General features: G+C 42.2%; 1 protein-coding gene across 2 annotated transcripts in view; it reads right to left on the bottom strand.

Moving 5' to 3' along the window:
- EGF (epidermal growth factor) overlaps positions 1–19003 on the bottom strand; it is a 193645-nt gene that overhangs the window by 37078 nt on the left and 137564 nt on the right. For both annotated transcript variants that reach the window (XR_005776343.1, XM_040418371.1), the window contains exons 15-16: positions 11186–11347; positions 7916–8032 (exon numbers count right to left, since the gene is read on the bottom strand). Coding sequence is in view for 1 of the 2 variants with exons in the window: in XM_040418371.1 (XP_040274305.1) it covers positions 7916–8032; positions 11186–11347 (279 nt within the window). In the remaining variant the exon portion in view is untranslated. The remainder of the gene's footprint in view (positions 1–7915; positions 8033–11185; positions 11348–19003) is intronic.

Here is a 19003-nt window from a genome sequence, read left to right as displayed (position 1 = left end):
CATAGATCATTTTATTGATTTGTGCTGCATTTGAAAAGAAATATCACTTATGAATGTGTGATATAAAATTATGAAATTACCTAATTACCCGTCTCACACAATATTTATTATCTTTAGTAGTTTTACAAAATTCTGCCAAAGATGCTTCCAACAGAGCCAAACAGCCTTATTTTTTCATGGTGTCAAAAGATATTGTAGTTTGGACCCTCTATGAGTAGCATGTGCTCTAATTCCCTTACGAAAGGCTAAAGGAACAAAGTGGATAGAGAGCTTCTTTGTCACTGTTTCTGCTCTTTATGGAGAGCATGCAGCATAGTCCAGACCAGTAACATGCTGTAATAATCTATGATCCTATGCAAAATATGTATGTTGCAATATACACTGCTCAAAAAAATAAAGGGAACACAAAAATAACACATCCTAGATCTGAATTAATTAAATATCCTTCTGAAATACTTTGTTCTTTACATAGTTGAATGTGCTGACAACAAAATCACACAAAAATTAAAAAGTGGAAATCAAATTTTTCAACCCATGGAGGTCTGGATTTGGAGTCACACTCAAAATTAAAGTGGAAAAACACACTACTGGCTGATCCAACTTTGATGTAATGTCCTTAAAACAAGTCAAAATGAGGCTCAGTAGTGTGTGTGGCCTCCACGTGCCTTTATGACCTCCCTACAACGCCTGTGCATGCTCCTGATGAGGTGGCGGACGGTCTCCTGAGGGATCTCCTTCCAGACCTGGACTAAAGCATCTGCCAACTCCTGGACAGTCTGTGGTGCAACGTGACGTTGGTGGATAGAGCGAGACGTGATGTCCCAGATGTGCTCAATTGGATTCAGGTCTGGGGAACGGGCGGGCCAGTCCATAGCATCAATGCCTTCGTCTTGCAGGAACTGCTGACACACTCCAGCCACATGAGGTCTAGCATTGTCTTGCATTAGGAGGAACCCAGGGCCAACCGCACCAGCATCTGGTCTCACAAGGGGTCTGAGGATCTCATCTCGGTACCTAATGGCAGTCAGGCTACCTCTGGCGAGCACATGGAGGGCTGTGCGGCCCTCCAAAGAAATGCCACCCCACAACATTACTGACCCAATGCCAAACCGGTCATGCTGGAGGATGTTGCAGGCAGCAGAACGTTCTCCACGGCGTCTCCAGACTCTGTCACGACTGTCACATGTGCTCAGTGTGAACCTGCTTTCATCTGTGAAGAGCACAGGGCGCCAGTGGCGAATTTGCCAATCTTGGTGTTCTCTGGCAAATGCCAAACGTCCTGCACGGTGTTGGGCTGTAAGCACAACCCCCACCTGTGGACGTCGGGCCCTCATATCACCCTCATGGAGTCTGTTTCTGACCGTTTGAGCAGACATATGCACATTTGTGGCCTGCTGGAGGTCATTTTGCAGGGCTCTGGCAGTGCTCCTCCTGTTCCTCCTTGCACAAAGGTGGAGGTAGCGGTCCTGCTACTGGGTTGTTGCCCTCCTACGGCCTCCTCCACGTCTCCTGATGTACTGGCCTGTCTCCTGGTAGCGCCTCCATGCTCTGGACACTACGCTGACAGACACAGCAAACCTTCTTGCCACAGCTCGCATTGATGTGCCATCCTGGATAAGCTGCACTACCTGAGCCACTTGTGTGGGTTGTAGACTCTGTCTCATGCTACCACTAGAGTGAAAGCACCGCCAGCATTCAAAAGTGACCAAAACATCAGCCAGGAAGCATAGGAACTGAGAAGTGTTCTGTGCTCACCACCTGTAGAACCACTCCTTTATTGGGGGTGTCTTGCTAATTGCCTATAATTTCCACCTGTTGTCTATCCCATTTGCACAACAGCATGTGAAATTGATTGTCACTCAGTGTTGCTTCCTAAGTGGACAGTTTGATTTCACAGAAGTGTGATTGACTTGGAGTTACATTGTGTTGTTTAAGTGTTCCCTTTATTTTTTTGAGCAGTGTATTAAAAGCAAATACAAATAAAACAGCCACATAAGTAACTATTTAAATGGAATCAGGGGATACTATATCTCCTTATGGAGAGTGCTTAATCAACATTCTGGGAAGAGGGTATGCAAATAAGCTCTAAGCAAACTCTGCCTCTTCTGCTATCAACTATCCTATAAGTCAATGTTCGACCTTTTAAAGGGCCTGGAGACATGACATATTTAAATAGAAAGTTTTATCAGAAAATAACATTACTATATACATTTTGTACTTTTTTATTTCATGTAACTATCCATATAAAAAAAAATCTTGAATATGCACACTAACCACCAGAGCACACAATAAGCTTTGCTATGTAGAATGTGGGACGGTCAAAATGGGGTGATTAAAAGATATGATTATAATGGTTATAAGTAGAGATGAGCGAATCGAAGCTGACGAAGTGGAATTCGATCCGAATTTCAGGAAAAATTCAATTTGCAACGAATGCGAATTTCCTCGCGATTTGTGGTAACGAATCGCAATTTTTCCTAAAATGGCGGCTACACGTGTGAGGACATAAGGCAAGGAACTGTGGGAAGGCAGGATGACCCATAATGCATTGCATGTAGCCAATCAGCAGCCAGCCAGCCCTGTGACATTTTCCAGCGTTCAGAGTGCAAGGACAGACGTGAGAAGGCGCTAGTGACAGCAATAGGAAAAACCTCATTGTGACAACAAAAAAACTGAAAAAACGATTTAGAAGTGCAGGGAAAAGAAAAGGGAGGAATCATTTCACAGCATCTTAGTGAGACGTCAGAAGGCGCTAGGGACAGTGCTAGAAAAGCGATTTACAAATGCAGGGAAAGATTATTTAGGGATCCAAATAGTCATTATAAAGCTCTGTCACTCCAGCGATTTGTTCTTGGGGTGCAAGTGATATGTTGAAAAGCCTTTAGTGGCTTATATCTGTGGAAAAATAAAAATATATATGCAGTTTACTTCTGCAGTTTTATGTGGTAAAATTGTTTAGTCGCGTATTTCAGTACACAAAGAAAAATATATACGTAGTTCACTTCAGCTCCACTATATAGCAAGGACGAGGTACTAGAGGACAGTCAGCAGCTACTGCCCAGCCAAGATCTAGAGGAGACATCCGCCACTTCCTCCACTAGGCGGGCAGGTAGTGATGAAGAGAGTGGGTGGGAGGTGGTGTTGCGAGCGGTAAGGCTCCTGACCCAGAGACCGTTGAGGAGGACATCAGTGATGTGCAGACACTACTCGATGATGAAGCCGATCGCACTTGGGAGCCGGGTGCAGAAGGGGCTTCATCATTATCAGGAGAAGAGGGTGGCAGCTTGCCCGTGAGGCAGCGGCTGAGCCAGCAAGGTGGTAGCATGACTGGGAGTCAGCAGGGTGGCAGCAGTAGGAGGGCGGGAGCCAAATGTGCCGCAGCCTACCTGCCCAGGAAGTAGTGGTGCAGGGGTTCACGGAGGCAGCGGCGGTATCAGTCAGTCAGTGCAGACTGTTTGGGGGAAAATCCCCTACTCGGCGGTGTGGCAGTTTTTTGTTAAGCCGCCGGAGGAGGTTAACATGGCCATATGTAGAATATGTAGGCAGAAGGTGAAGCGTGGCCAGGGTGCCCACCCAGTGGCACGCACCCGGTTTCAGCCAGTCAAGGCTCCACCACCTCAGCCGAAGGGAGCTGTCTGTCATTCCCATCTTCTGCTGGTCCAGATGCTCCTGCTCCTTCTCCTCCTACTCCTCGTCACCGAAGTGACTGCCAAGAGACAGCAGTATGTGTGCACTCATTCAACGGCGCAGAAGCTGAATGTGCTCCTGGCCAAGTTGCTGGTGCTGCAGTCCCTCCCTTTCCAAGTGGTGGACTCTGCACCTTTCAGAGAACTGATGGCTTGTGATGACCCAAAGTGGAGAGTCCCAAGCTGTCATTTCTTTGCGAAAAAGGCAGTACCAGTCCTGCACAAATAAGTAGAACAGAAGGTGGGCCAGTCCTTGAGCCTGTCGGTGTCTGCCAAAGTGCACGGCAGCACGGACGTGTGGAGCTATAACTACGGTCAGGGACAATACATGTCCTTTACAGCCCATTGGGTGAATGTGGCTCCTGCACAGCCACATCAGCAACTTGGCCAGGTCACGCCTCTTCCGCCTCCAAGTTGTCATGCCGTTGGTCCTGCGACAATGTCCGCCTCTGCCTCCTCATCCTCCACCGTGTCCTTGACCTCCACTGCAGGGACAAGTCACAGTGCCCCTCCAGCATACCACATGTGCAGGGCACGGCGGTGTCACGCTGTTCTGCACCTTGTTTCCCTGGGCGAACGGAGTCACACAGAGGAGGAACTGCTCCGTCTCCTGGCTTTCTCCCTGATAACTCAAAATCTGAACCATGGTGACCGACAACGGAAAGAACATTGTGTCGCACTGCGTCAAGGAGGGCGGAGCCATGCACCCTGCATGGCACACGTGTTCAATCTGGTTGCCAAGCGGTCCCTGAAGTCTTTCACCCATCTGCAAGACATCCTAAAAATGGCCAGGAAACTTTGCATACACTTCAGCCACTCGTACACCGCAAAGCACACCCTCCTTGAGCTGCAGCGGCAGAACGGCACCCCCAAACATAGGCTGATATGCGACGTTTCCACACATTGGAATTCCACCCTCCATATGTTGGACCGACTATACGAACAGAGAAATACCATAAACGTGTGTAACTTCGATGTCAGCCAGTGGCAGCTCATGCGTGACACCTGCCATTTGCTCAGGCCCTTTGAGGACAGCACGTTATTTGTCAGTCGCCAGGACTATGAAATGAACAACGTCATTCCACTGCTTCATGTCCTGGAACAGATGGTGGTAACAATGGTTGGTCAGAGGACAGGAGACATGGCGCCTAGATCTCACGGCCACATGAGCCCTGTGGGGGCTGAACTAGAGGACGAGGAGGGGGAGGAGGACATTAGAGCACAGGCAATGTGTAGCAAAATGGGTGTTTTTTCTACTCAGGTGACAGGAAAGGAGGAGCAGCCAGAGGAGCTACAGGGTGATGAGAAAGACGAGAAAGGGGACCCAGACACACCGTGGCAGTATGCAGTGGAGATGGAGGCAGGAAGTCTCTCCGAGTCACTTGCACAAATGGCCCGATGCATGCTCACTTGCTTGCGTAGTGACAGCCGAATTCTCACCATTCGGCACAGGGATGACAGAGACAACCTATGTACTCAGTTGGCCGCTGCCTATCTGTGCCATCGTCAATCCTCTAGCAGGTCTGACCGGGGGGCCCTCTGCGCTCACTTTCAACTGCCATGGCTGCTGGGGAGGGTTGGTGTGGCAGGAGCAGTACCAGCTCCATCAACAGCAGCCTGAGTCTACAGTCGCTGATGAGTAGCTTTTCTCACCCGCATAGTGAAGAAAATACTCACCAGCAGCAGCAGGTAGACCTGGAGCAGGACCTGAACCAGCAGGTGGTGGCATACTTGGACAGCACCATGCCAACCCACATTGAAGATCCGCTGGACTACTGGACAGCCAAACTGGATTTCTAGCCACAACTTGCCCTGGAAAAGCTGTCCTGCCCGGCCAATAATGTGGCATCAGAGTGAGTGTTTAGTGCTGCGGGGGCCATAGTTACCCCAAGGACCCAAGGAGAACTCGCCTGTCCTCCCAAAATGTGGAGAGCCTGACCTTTGTCAAGATGAATCAGGCATGGATCAGCCAGGATTTCCACCCACCAATGCCTGATGCATCTGATTAGATCATCCATGCCACCTCACCCAAACCTTAAAAAAAGAGACCGGTTTCTTCTGGCTACCTGCCTCAGCTACTACTCTGATGCTGCCTCCCCCCTGATGCCACACATCTGATGCCAAGTGCTCCTTCTTTCACCCACCTTCATCAGCGGGTACTGGTATTGCCACCCAACGCCCCACTCTGTCACCGGGTCACTTTGTGGTCTCCTGATGCTGCTGCTGCCATCTCCACACTATGTCACCTTGCCACTCTGTGGTATCCTGATGCTGCTGCCATTTCCACACTGTCACCTTGCCACTCTGTGGTATCCTGATGCTGCTGCTTCTGGCATCTCCACACTATGTCACCTTGCCACTCTGTGGTATCCTGATGCTGCTGCTGCCATCTCCACACTATGTCACCTTGCCACTCTGTGGTATCCTGATGCTGCTGCCATATCCACACTATGTCACCTTGCCACTCTGTGGTATCCTCCTGATGCTGCTGCTGTCGCCACCTCCAGACACAGTCATTGTGCCACTCGGTGGCCTCCTCATTGCCACCACCTCCAGAATCTGTCATTGTGCCACTCGGTGGCCTTCTCCTGATGCTGCCAACTCCAGACTCTGTCATTGGGCCACCCTGTGGTCTCCTCATGCTACCGCAACCTCCAGAATCGGTCATTGTGTCACTCGGTGGCCTCTTCATACTGCCGCCACGTCCAGACTCTGCCATTGTGCCACTTGGTGGCCTTCTCCTGATGCTGCCAACTCCAGACTCTGTCATTGTGCCACTTGGTGGCCTTCTCCTGATGCTGCTTCTGCCACCTCCAGACTCTGTCATTGTGCCACTCGGTGGCCTCCTCATACTGCTGCCACCTCCATACTGTGTCATTGTGCCACCCGGTGGCCTCCTCATACGGCCGCCACCTCCAGACTCTGTCATTGTGCCACTCGGTGGCCTCCTCATACTGCTGCCACCTCAAGACTCTTTCATTGTTCCACTCGGTGGCTTCTCCTTATGCTGCCAACTCCAGACCCTGTCATGCTGCTTCCACCTCACCACTATGTCATAGGACTTCTGTGGACTTCTGACACTGTTCCCACCATCCCCACTTCATGACTGGTCCACTATTTTGGCTTTCGGCCTGGCTGACATTATGATTTATTCTTCTGATCTGTCAGAAGGAAGGAAATATGAGACGCACAACGGATCCTGTCTGTGTAGCAGCTGTAAGGCCTGTATGGTCCCATCAGAATTGGCTTATGATTTGGTAGCCAAAAGCAGGAGTGGGTACAAAACACAGAAGACATGAAAATATTCCATTCACGCGTCATCTCTGTTTTAGATCCACTCATGTTTTTTTGGCATTAGCAATACTGATGGATTATTGAGCAAATGCTGACCGAGTGAAGGCGTATGCTCCACAGATAGGATCCGTTTTTTGTGGGTTATTGTTCTGACGGATCAGAGGAAGGGCACATTAATCAGTGACATGAACACAAACTTACTACTGACACCCTCTCCACTCTGTCAGGGGGGCTCTACTTGTATAAGCGTTTAAATCAATAGCATAAAACGACCATAGATGTCCCTATTGCCAAAACCTAGTGTGTCAACGAATTGTTGTGGCTGGTAAAGGGATCAACCAATTCAAATAACCCGATACAAACTCCCAAGTATACCAAACAACCAAAACAAAAATGGGGCTCGCAAAGTACCCATAAATTTTTTTATTTTATTAAGTTACAATGTATAACAAAATATACTGTTAAAAAGGCACCATCCTGGCACTACACACACTACAGATTTAGAGAATGAGAAAGTAGCTTTTTATTTGTAGTTAAAAGTTAGAAGCTACAGTATAATGTACAGAATGAGCTTAATATATTTTACTTGGCTCACAATATTTAAAAAATCTAACTATTATCAATTTCAGCCACATTATAAGCAGAGCTGGCTTATGTGAGCAAAAATCTTGACCAACTAAAAAAAACACCCTAAAATGTTGCCTTGGATGAATTACCATAAATGTTCTGTATATTGTGTCAGTGTCAACCTATTCTTTCACACAGATTCCCAGAGCCGAGACTCACAATACAAATGCGATTTGGTGATGCGCTCTACATTTCTGGGAGCTTGGGGAGAAGTTTATTGCTTGGCCCTGACGAAGTGCTCAACATACCTTTATGTCGCCTGCTATTAAAGATAAAGTCATAAAGAAGGATTTGTCAAATGTCATTACCATTACAGGTCCTGCCATTCCCAGTATAGCCTTCCAGGCACTGGCATCTTGGTCCATCTTGTGATAGCACACAGCGTGCATTGATATCGCACTGACTGTGCACACAGAGACTCTCATCTGTTTAGAGAACAAAGTTTTACAGCCTTACAAATCTGCCAAAGAAAGTATTACACACTGAACAGGTGCACCTACTATGTGACCTTTTAAAATCACTTTTTCAGGTCAGTATGGATTATTCTTAAAATACAATCATGACAACTAGTTATTAGCGTATATAGCTGTCTATAGTTTCCAACACGGGAAGATTTGACTAGATTAACAGTGTGAATCCCCAGCTCACAGCAAATACAATAACATGGATTCACCACTGTTTCTACATGCGTATATAAGCATGTCTTTGGTGTTACCAATTACTTAGAGGAAAAAAAATAAAAAAATAAAAGATATATATATATATATATATATATATACACACACACATTTTAAATTGACTTAAATAAGTTATACCCCATAAATATACTTTAGACTTAAATAAACAAATAAATACAAAACTAAAAAATTGTCAGAGTGATACACAACACTAAATATAATACAGAACATTACATACAAATGCATTTACAAAATTGGTGTGCTTGAATATTCATATGAATTTATAGGATGAAGCAGATATAACAAGATATAAAAAAGCTAAACATTGCTTTATTCAGACAGATACGACTGTATTATATGTTCTTGGTAAAATATACAATTCCCTTCCCTTCACGTCCAAATTTTACCTTGCACTGATTATTCGCTATTAACCCTTTCACAAAGTGACTGCATGCACACGTGGAATCTTTAAACTCTGGTAAATATGCAATAAGAATATCTTCACGTTGGATAGATTTATACATTTTACAGCAGTTCATTCACTCAAGCTAAGAAGGTCACGTCTGTGTTCTCTGTATTTCAGAACACACAGAAAATATGGATTGTCCCATAAAAGTCATGCAGTTAGAGGATTCTTATAAGTCTTCTAACACTTTCTGTAAAAACCCTTACAAAAATATAAGGGTTTTCTGCTGTCTTGCATGCCACAATAGAAAAATAACACTGCAAGCAAAGATTGAAATTAAGTTAACATTTTAATTGCTGCATACAAATAGGAACCATATGATTTTCATTCATCAGACCACCAGCGATGTACTGTTCTCATCTGTGTTCTCATACACTAATTTCAAGTCATTTTAATAACCACATACTAGGGTCCCTGAGAAGGAAACCCCAAGAAGCCCCATTTTCTATAAAACTCTCCCTTATTGCAAGTTGAATTGTTACAGTATCTTAGCTTATAAACTGGCCATAGATCAGCTCCACTAAATACTGAATTACCATAAAGAATATATATAAATATAAATGATAATTGGTAGACAGAAGGGATAAATAGCTGCGTGCCATGACATGTTTTACGCTAGACACAGTAGTTCAAACTAAAGTGAAGTGGAAGTAAAATCCATGAAAATATGAAGAAAATATATTTTAAAAAAATCTGCAAAATAATCCATTTTTATGTTATTACATGTGTATTAGAAAACATATTCTAAATATAAAACAAGCCCACATAACATAATAGGGGTCAAGTACAAAGAGTCTTCTAGATTCCTTCCTATTAGAAAAGTCAAATTTTTTACCAGGATTACTTTGGACTTGAGACTGACAGCTGACTGCCATTTTGCTAGCGCATGTCTGTGTTATTAAAAATGTAAAATATTTCATGCATTAGCCCAACTTTTCATTTTAGTTTTTTTTTATGTTTTCATCTATGTGTGCTCCTTTTTTATAGTGACATTTGCCAGCTAGATAGATATGGAAAAATAGTTATCAGACAGACAGATAAATACAAAGATAGATAGATAGATAGATAGATAGATAGATAGATACATAGATAGATAGATAGATAGATAGATAGATAGATACATAGATAGATAATAGATAGATAGATAGATAGATAGATAGATAGATAGATATAGAAAAATAGTTATCAGACAGACAGATAAATAAAAAGATAGATAGATAGATAATAGATAGATAGATAGATAGATAGATAGATAGATAGATAGGAGATAGATAGATAGATAGATAGATACATAGATACATAGATAAATAACATAGTTTATAAGGCTGAAAAAAGACATCTGTCCATCCAATTCAGTCTGTTATCCTGCAAGGTTGATCCAAAGGAAGTAAAAGAATTTAGAAAAATGTTTTCCTCATTTTATGGGAATAAATTCTTTCCAGACTCCAATCAGGCAATCTGAATAACCCCCTGGATCAACAACCCTTTTCCAGAATTCTAGTAACTATGCCCTGTAATATTATTACACTCCAGAAATGAACTCTTTTGAGTTCACCATCACCACCTCCTCAGTCAGAGAGTTCCATAGTCTCACTGCTCTTACCGTAAGGAATCCTTTTCTATGTTCTTTCCTTTAGTGGTAGTGGATGCCCCCTTGTCATAACCACATATCCCATTGTCACAGATAGATAGATAGATAGATAGATAGATAGATAGATAGATATGAGATAGATAGATAGATAGATAGATAGATATGAAATAAATAGATAGATAGATAGATATGAGATAGATAGATAGATAGATAGATAGATATGAGATAGATAGATAGATAGATAGATAGATAGATAGATAGATAGATAGATATGAAATAAATAGATAGATAGATAGATAGATAGATAGATATGAGATAGATAGATAGATAGATAGATAGATAGATAGAAAGATAGTATAATATAGATAGATAGATAGATAGATAGATAGATAGATAGATATGAAATAAATAGATAGATAGATAGATAGATATGAGATAGATAGATAGATAGATAGATAGATAGATAGATAGATATGAAATAAATAGATAGATAGATAGATAGATAGATAGATAGATGATAGATAGATAGATAGATAGATAGATAGATAGAAAGATAATAGATAGATAGATAGATAGATAGATAGATAGATATGAGATAGATAGATAGATAGATAGATAGATAGATAGATAGATAGATAGATAGATAGATAGATAGATAGATACTGTAACCAGGTAAAAGTGACTGGTGAAAATTATTTCAAATCCAATTTACAAGAGAATTAGTTTGTCATAAACAATGAAATTACAAAACAAGAAATGAGAAACTAACTAAATATTTCTAGAATAGCAAAACTAGAAGGATATCCATAACATGTCTATGCCTTTTCAGTAGTATGCATCTTACCTGACACCAGTATTTCAGTTGCCAGTGCATTGCTGGTGTGAGAATCATTAACTGTCGCATAAAAGATGGTAGTTAGTGGGCCGTGGAGGAAGGACTCATGGTGCTTTGTCTCATTGCCTACAGTTATGTCTTTTCTAGGTTCAGGTATGCTGTCAGTAATGGCTGCAACACAGAAAACCGTCAAACTTCATCTTAAACTAATTACACATTCATTATATCACACAGCTTTCTTATTATTGCTAGTATTATAAGGGGCATTATGAGTATAATAGGCTCAGCAGATAAATATAGACAGCTAGAAGTAGAATTATGTTTTATTATAGTCAGGTGCCTGGTGGCCGATCCCATCATTTGGTGCATGTTTTGTTATAAGCAGAGACTAAGTTTAAACTGGAGGCTGAATAAAAGTGTTACACTTCTAACAAGCTAATGCATTTCACTTTGAACATGAGCCAGGCCTTAAGCCCTAGGCCTTTAAAGAAGATGAACGAGGACACTCCCTCAGAACACAGCGGGTGCCAAGCCAGGATATCTGGACACATCACAAGTATTCTCAGATTAGATAGTCAGCACAGTAAAGCTTCCATTATGCTACATCAAGGCATCTAAAGCAGTTCTCTTCCCCTTTTCCATTCTTTATGCCGCAGCCAGAAATACAATTCAATCCATGAAGGGTATCAAAACAAAGTGGATCTTCTAATTCCATCCTCCTAACACTATAAAAGATTACGACTGCAATGTAGTTATGAGTGCGTAGAAAAACAGTGACTCATATGTGCTTTATTGTCTATTTAGGGAGAACGTGCAGAGCACCCATGGTGTAATGAAATGATAAGCCCGCCAAAGAAAACTCTTATAAATGATATACCTGAGTGCTCCCTGCAAATAAAGACATATTTGGGAGGAGATTACCTTAAGCCCTGGCTACCTGCTGTTGTTTCAGGGTATTAGCAGTATTTCCATGGCTCCATTTCATAAAGTCTGTATTAAGCAAATGACGAGCCTGCAGTCTGCTGCCATATTTCTCCACACCTTTTTATCAATGGAAAACTCTTCTTCCATAATGAGCTCAGTGTCAGCTGGCATGTCAACATTTTCCAGGTAGACTAGGACTAGGTTCACCCAGCAAAATCAGAAGAATCAGTGGCAGATCATCTGATGAAAGCAGGTCTTTTTCTGGTGGAGGAAACACTGCTAAATAGACTCAGGTATACCTCCTACTTCTCAGTGTTTACCCCTTTCCCATTGACGTCTATGGAAACCACCATCAAATCCACTTGAAAGAAGTAATGTGCCATTACTAAAAAACAAATGGTCGAGTTTTTGACATCAAAGTCAAGGGGAAGCTATTTATGGAGTTTTGAGACCATGTGAACGTCAGAGAAGGCAATTCTATCTTGTACCCTGTGCTCCAGCTTTCTGCTTCTACATAGGTTTTAGGCTGGGGCTACACAGTGATATCACAGCAAGTCTCCAAAAAGTTGTGCTGCCAAAAAAACTTGCTGTCCTGAGACTATTCTAGAGCTGTGATTTGGTTGTGAAAACACCACCGAATCTCAGAAATGTCACAATTCTACTGAGGCCTATGGTGTCAAACTTACATGCGACGTTGGACCAAGAAATCAACAGTGGCAAGTCACGTGTGGCATCGTTAACTAATCATTAGATGCAATGTCACGTGATACTGTGTAGCCCCAGCCTATGGGTTGAGATGGTAGGTTTTTACAGTATCTGCTAAAAGTGTTCAATACTCATTAGGTGACTGATTGATAATTTATTAGGCAATCTCTTAAAGGGATTTTGCCATCTCAGACAATGGGGGCATATCGCTAGGATATGCCCCCATAGTCTGATAGGTGCAGGCCCCACCTCTGAGACCCGCACCTACAATGAGAACGGAGCGGGGAAATGAACGGAGGGCGCACTGCGCATGCGCAGTCAACTTCCATTCATTTCTATGGGGCGGCTGGCTATTTTCGTCTGCCCTATAAAAATGAATAGGAGCAGGGGCCGCGCGTGGGAGCAGTGCTTGGTGGTGGACGGGGTCCTACAGCCACAGCTCTCCCTGCTCCGTTCTCCTTGTAGGTGTGGGTCCCAGAGGTGGGACCCGCACTTATCAGACAATAGTGGCATATCCTAGCGATATGCCCCCATTGTAAGTGATGGGAAAACCCCTTTAAATAATAATTCCTCAAATGGAGTCTTGTTATCTGAATCACTCCATTTACAAGCAGAAACGTTTAAATTATAACCTGCAGAGATTTCAAGAATTTTTAATTACCCACTGTTGTCCTTCATAACTGGTGAGCAGATGACACCTCACCTGTATATTGTGAGTGGCACAAGGCAACGTACAGCATATGAACTGAATGAATAGTATTGGCCGTGCAATAATACAGTTCTTAGTTTAAGACATACGACAACTAATGATCGCTTTCAATGTCTAATCCACTCATCTTTTTTGAGAGTAAAGACTCATATCTCTCGTTGCCTACAGGGCCATAATAAGGCACCTATAGAAAACTGTATACCCATGTTTCTAGGAAGAATAACTCTCCACATTCACATGCTTTCCACTGAGTTCAATGGAAAAAAAAAAATCTGAAAAATATGTCCCTCTTAAAAAAAACTTTGTTTTCTATACATTTTTTTAAAACTTTGGCTGCATTTGTCATCTTTATTCTCTATTATATTGCTGGAGAAGGCATTAGACAATTACAAAAAGAAATGTTAATTGACTTTTTCAGTGGTTTTCAATGGCTTTTGTCACAATATATCACTGTGATATGTGTTTCACAGTCACGTTTAGTCCAATGCCTTCCTTTGATTAAACGGAACCTGTCACCTCAAAAATGCAGTGTAATCTGCAGGCAGCGTGTTATAGAGCCAGAGGAGAATAACAGATTGATATATGGTTTTGTGGTAATAATCTAGTAAAACTTTCATTTTATTTATTTACATTTCTCCTCATTCTGGGCTTTGAAGTCGGTCCTATCAGTGATTGACAGCTATCTCTGTATACACAGTCATAGAGGGGAGGCTGTCAATCACTGATAGGACCGCCTCCTGGACGCCAAAGCCCAGAATGGGCAGAAATATAAATTAATGATATATAGGTTATTCTGGATCTTTTTCCATTAAAATATACCTCAATCTTCTCAGCTCCTCCTGCTCTATAACATGCTGTCTGTAGCTGACATGACAGGTTCCTCAAAATTCAAATCAGATTTCTGATTCAGGCTGTGCTAGATCTAAAGTCATCTTGAATACAAATCTACAATCAGAATGTAGCAAAATGGCATATATCTCCTGTTGAGATGTTCATAATTGCCTTAAAGTTTCTGAGGTTCTAGGCGTAGCTGTTCTTCCTTCTTGTAGCTTCCAAGCTCTCAATAAGCCATTTACATTGGCCATATGATACCATGTGGTGTATTGGATGGGGTCCCTTTCCTATGAATCCAGTATGCCTCCATTTGCCGGCAGTAAAAACCATAGGTTCGTGTTACGTTCTGCTGTGTAAACAATCTTTAGCTTTCTGCAGCTAAAATAGAGGCTTCATATGTCTTTTTGGATATTATGCTACTGACTGCCCTTTCCTGCACATGTGCAGCTTCCAACATTTGAAATATTGCAGAGAAATTTTGGATTTATGTGCACCTGTCAACTGGCACTGCATACCTCAGGAAGAACTTTGTTGGAACTGGTGTACTAAGATTTTTTGCCTCCATCTTGTATGGAAGTGTTGGGTCATCATATTCAAGTAAAGATGTTTTAGCTGCACTCCTGTGAATCATTCCGCACCTCACCATCAAGGGCACCCCATCTGCCAGGAGACTCCAACCAGGGTGCTCCTAGGTGGAAACAACTACTGCTCCTACCTGCGGCCCTCTCATCACTGTGCCCTGGGAGTGAGGAAGGATGGCCCGGTTACCATGTGTACTGCAACAACTTCTACCACCCACACAACTATCCTATCCTCATCTTTGCTCTTCCCATCAGGTTGCTGCACATGAAACCATGTCAATGGATCAACTGCATACATTAAAGTATATATGTTCTGCACACTCTTGACAGCAAGTATTATGCAGCATATGAGTAGCTGTCAGGACTATATGAAAGGGTTATCCACATCCACAGGATAAGTTCTTCTTTTCAGTGCGGCTTGTGATTTGGCACCTTTTCAAATTCAATATTTTCCTTTAGTGAAAAGAAGACTAATATTCCAGAGGCATCTGAAATATGCCGTAGATAAGCACAGTAAGGACCTGCCGCTTGCTCAGGTTATATATCACAATGGCTCACAACAGCTTTGTACACAGTGTCCTAATACTGACTCTCTAATATGAAAATAGACACTGGACTTGCAGTTAGTAATACAGTACTCGGGTTTATCAGTGTTGTCATATTTATGAGTACTGTAGTCCCTGATTAGATAACGCAACTATTTAAGACAACATGGTGTCATGACACGACCCTCCTAGCATAATTATGTTGTCATGTGTCATGTTTATGGGGTCAGCGTGTTTTCCAAATTGCCTTAAAAAAGTTTGTGGCCAGTGGTAATAACGCCTTCTGTCTTTGTTATCGCTCTTGCCTCTAGTTACTACTTAAATAGGGAACATGAATGACATGATGACAATGAGGATTACTGGGGCTTCTGCCATCCCATCCTTCCCCCCAGCTGTTGTTAGAGTCTGCCTGTAATTCCACTGTTAGTAATAGGACAACAGCCTAAAGTTGAGGACAGCAGTCTGGAATGTAGAAACTCGAGACCTCGTCACAGTTATCTGTCCAGGCTGAGAAATCTACTAAAGAATACTGTCATTTGATGGATTATTTGCATTGAGAAGAAACAATAATGTCCTCAGCGGGATGTGGTTCTGCAGTTTAGGCTTGGGTTTCTTCCAATTTATTTTGTGTCACTCCACGTGTACATATACTGTATAAATATAAATTAGCATAGACAAATAGATTAAATCGATGAAATGAGATATAAAATATTTTGTGAAATGTATTGTGAATTGTGGGATACTGATTTGGCTATGTTTTGTCACAACCATAAAATCTAATCTGTATTGTAAAAATACCTGATTCGAATTGAAAAGGTTTTAACTTTTACCAACTATCAGGTCTCAGGAGGAACCACAAATTTAGGGAGTAATTCTAGCTGAGGTATAAAGGCAATTTATGCAAACAATATTATTAAAACGAAATGTGCAAATTTGCAATGGGTCCTATTCCGTATTCTCTTAATCCCGTTTCTGGAAAGAGGAAGATAAGGACCACTTAATGGTGCTTAGGGTGTTTGCTACTTTTATTTTACCCAATTGGGAATTGTATCTGCTGGTTTCTTCCTAGCACGAGCTGGACAAAGGAACACGGTCAGCCTGTGATTGCTCTCCTACACCCTTATGCTAGAATTAAAGAAGTATCCAGCATGAGATATTCACCCCATTGATCATTAAAGTGATTCTGTTACCTCGTTTGAGGTTATATAGCTGCGTACATGCACGGCTAGATCGCCGCTAGCATGTCTGCAATATACCTGTCCTATAGGGCTGTGTGCATTAAAAAATGATTTTATATATATGTAAATGACCCTGGTAAGGTGCCCAAGGGGCTGTACTAACCTTCTTGGTGCCCAGCCACGCCCCCCTGTGAAGGAGCCCAGCACCGCCTGCGTCCTCCGAATCTCCTCCTTGCTCACAGTTAGATCGCCGTAATCTCACGATGCGCGAGGTCACGCATGCACAGTTCCTTCCCTGAGGCTGATGCCAGCACAGGGAAGGAACACAATACTGGCACTGCGCATGCGCGAGCTCTCGCAGCGTGAGATTACGTCAATCCAACTGTGAGCTCTCCCTGCTGTCAAGTGGACGCACGCTTGCCTGATGAAGGGCATTCAATTTGCCCGAAACGTTGTTCAGTATACCACCATGTCCAGCTAAATAAAGACTAATCAAGCATAACAAAAATTGGTGTGCTGTCTGAATTGTTTAATACAAATTGAGTTCCAAGAGGTGGAGCCAGGAACACACCCTTGACGAGCACCCACATCAGCCAGAATAGATAGAGTGCTGTGATCACCTTGGATTACTATATTGAAGTTTTCCTACTTTGGTTTGACTTCAGGACAGTAATAAGGGATATGAGACTGAGGGTCCCAGTGGTTAGACTTCCACCAATCAGATTTTCCATACTCTAAATATTCCAAGTTTCTGCCAGAAGGTAGACCTATGTAGCATACTTGGATACCAGCAATGTTATGCTGTTGCCCATATGAGATAAGGAAAAAGAAAGTCTGATGGCAGAAAATACAAAGATCTTATGTGATGATTGTTCCTCTACTGAGCACAGATTAAGTCAGTACATTAACAATGTAGGAATATTTAGCAATGATGTCACTTGTTCATTTGTGTTAAATTCCTCTGTGAAAGCATAATCTTATAAATAGTCCGGCGTGTCAAGGTGAGACACTTTCTGTAGCTTATGGTTTTGGTTTATTTTTTTGTAGAAAATGACTTTGACGGATCATGGTATACATAGACAGAATTCTTGTCTAAAAATAGATTCTTATAAGTGCACTTTCTTAGTGGTTTTCCAATGGTAAAGGAATCTTAATGAAAGCAAACCTTGGAATCCTGTATAGAATGCTGCTTTTCTAGAAAAGGACTGGCATGAGAAGCCATATATCCTCACTTTGCACAAAGATCATCCTTTGGCCTCATGTATACTGTACGACATCACCTCAAAGATTGTACCATGCCATTATAAGCTCTTTTCATGGGTCCTTAAAGTGAGGCTTTATCTTTGTTTTCTACCGTATATTAAGAATTTGTATAAAAAGTTTTCAGAATAATTTCATGTTCAAAGTAAAAGGGAAGAGAAGGCATATTGAAATCAATTAGATGTCAGCCCATCAGCAGATAAATTCTGACTTGGAAGCCTACTGTCTATTACCTGTAGGGAGTCTCTGGTCGGCATCCTGGTGGAGGTGGTGCTCAGTTGTAGGAGGCAATCTCTAAGATGTGAAACCACAGCACTCAAGGATTGTGATGCAAATACATTTGTCTTTATTCAAATATGACCATTAGAGGGCTGACACTAGTGTTTCAGTCCATCCCAGATCTTGGTCATGGCCGATTAGTGTCTCCGAGATGATCCACTCTGCTAGTCTACAGCTGCTCGAGCTCCTTCTTATCGGCCTTGAGCAAGGTCCAGGACGGACCAAGACATTAGAATCAGCCCTCTAATGGTCATATTTGGAGCTCTCTGAATAAAGACAAATTTATTTGCATCACAATCCTTGAGTGCTGTGGTTTCACTAATTTTACTATTACCTGAGATATAATTACCTAATACTATATATAGGACTTGGTTCACTAAGGTTAAATTAATACACAGAATTTAGGTCAAGTTTTCCAGGCATTTAATGAAAGGCAGTTTTAATTGATAAAATGCAGTGGTCAGATGCTTACTGGTTGTCAGCAGAAGACTAAAAAGTTCAATACATGCATATTGAACATAACACATTTCTGAAACTCTCTAAAAGGAAAACATTTTTGTTGCCCGTAGCAACCAATCACAGTGCAGTTTTCATTTTTTTTACAGCACTATAGGAAATTAAGATGTGCTGTGATTGGTTGTTAGAGGTAACAAAGACAGTTTTCTTTTAGATATTTTCATGAAGGTCCACCAATGTGTTTTTTCATTTGCAAAATTGTTTGGGAAGGGGTCTTTTTTGGCCGTGTGGCAATTTCTCAAAACCAAGCTAGTTGAACTAATCTACACTGATGTTAGCGCTGTAATAATAAATGA

This window comes from Bufo bufo, chromosome 2, assembly GCF_905171765.1.
Source record: "Bufo bufo chromosome 2, aBufBuf1.1, whole genome shotgun sequence".
Classification (NCBI taxonomy): Eukaryota; Metazoa; Chordata; class Amphibia; order Anura; family Bufonidae; genus Bufo; species Bufo bufo.
The sequence above is the reverse complement of the archived record's forward strand: the minus strand, read 5'-3'. Positions and strand labels throughout refer to the sequence as shown.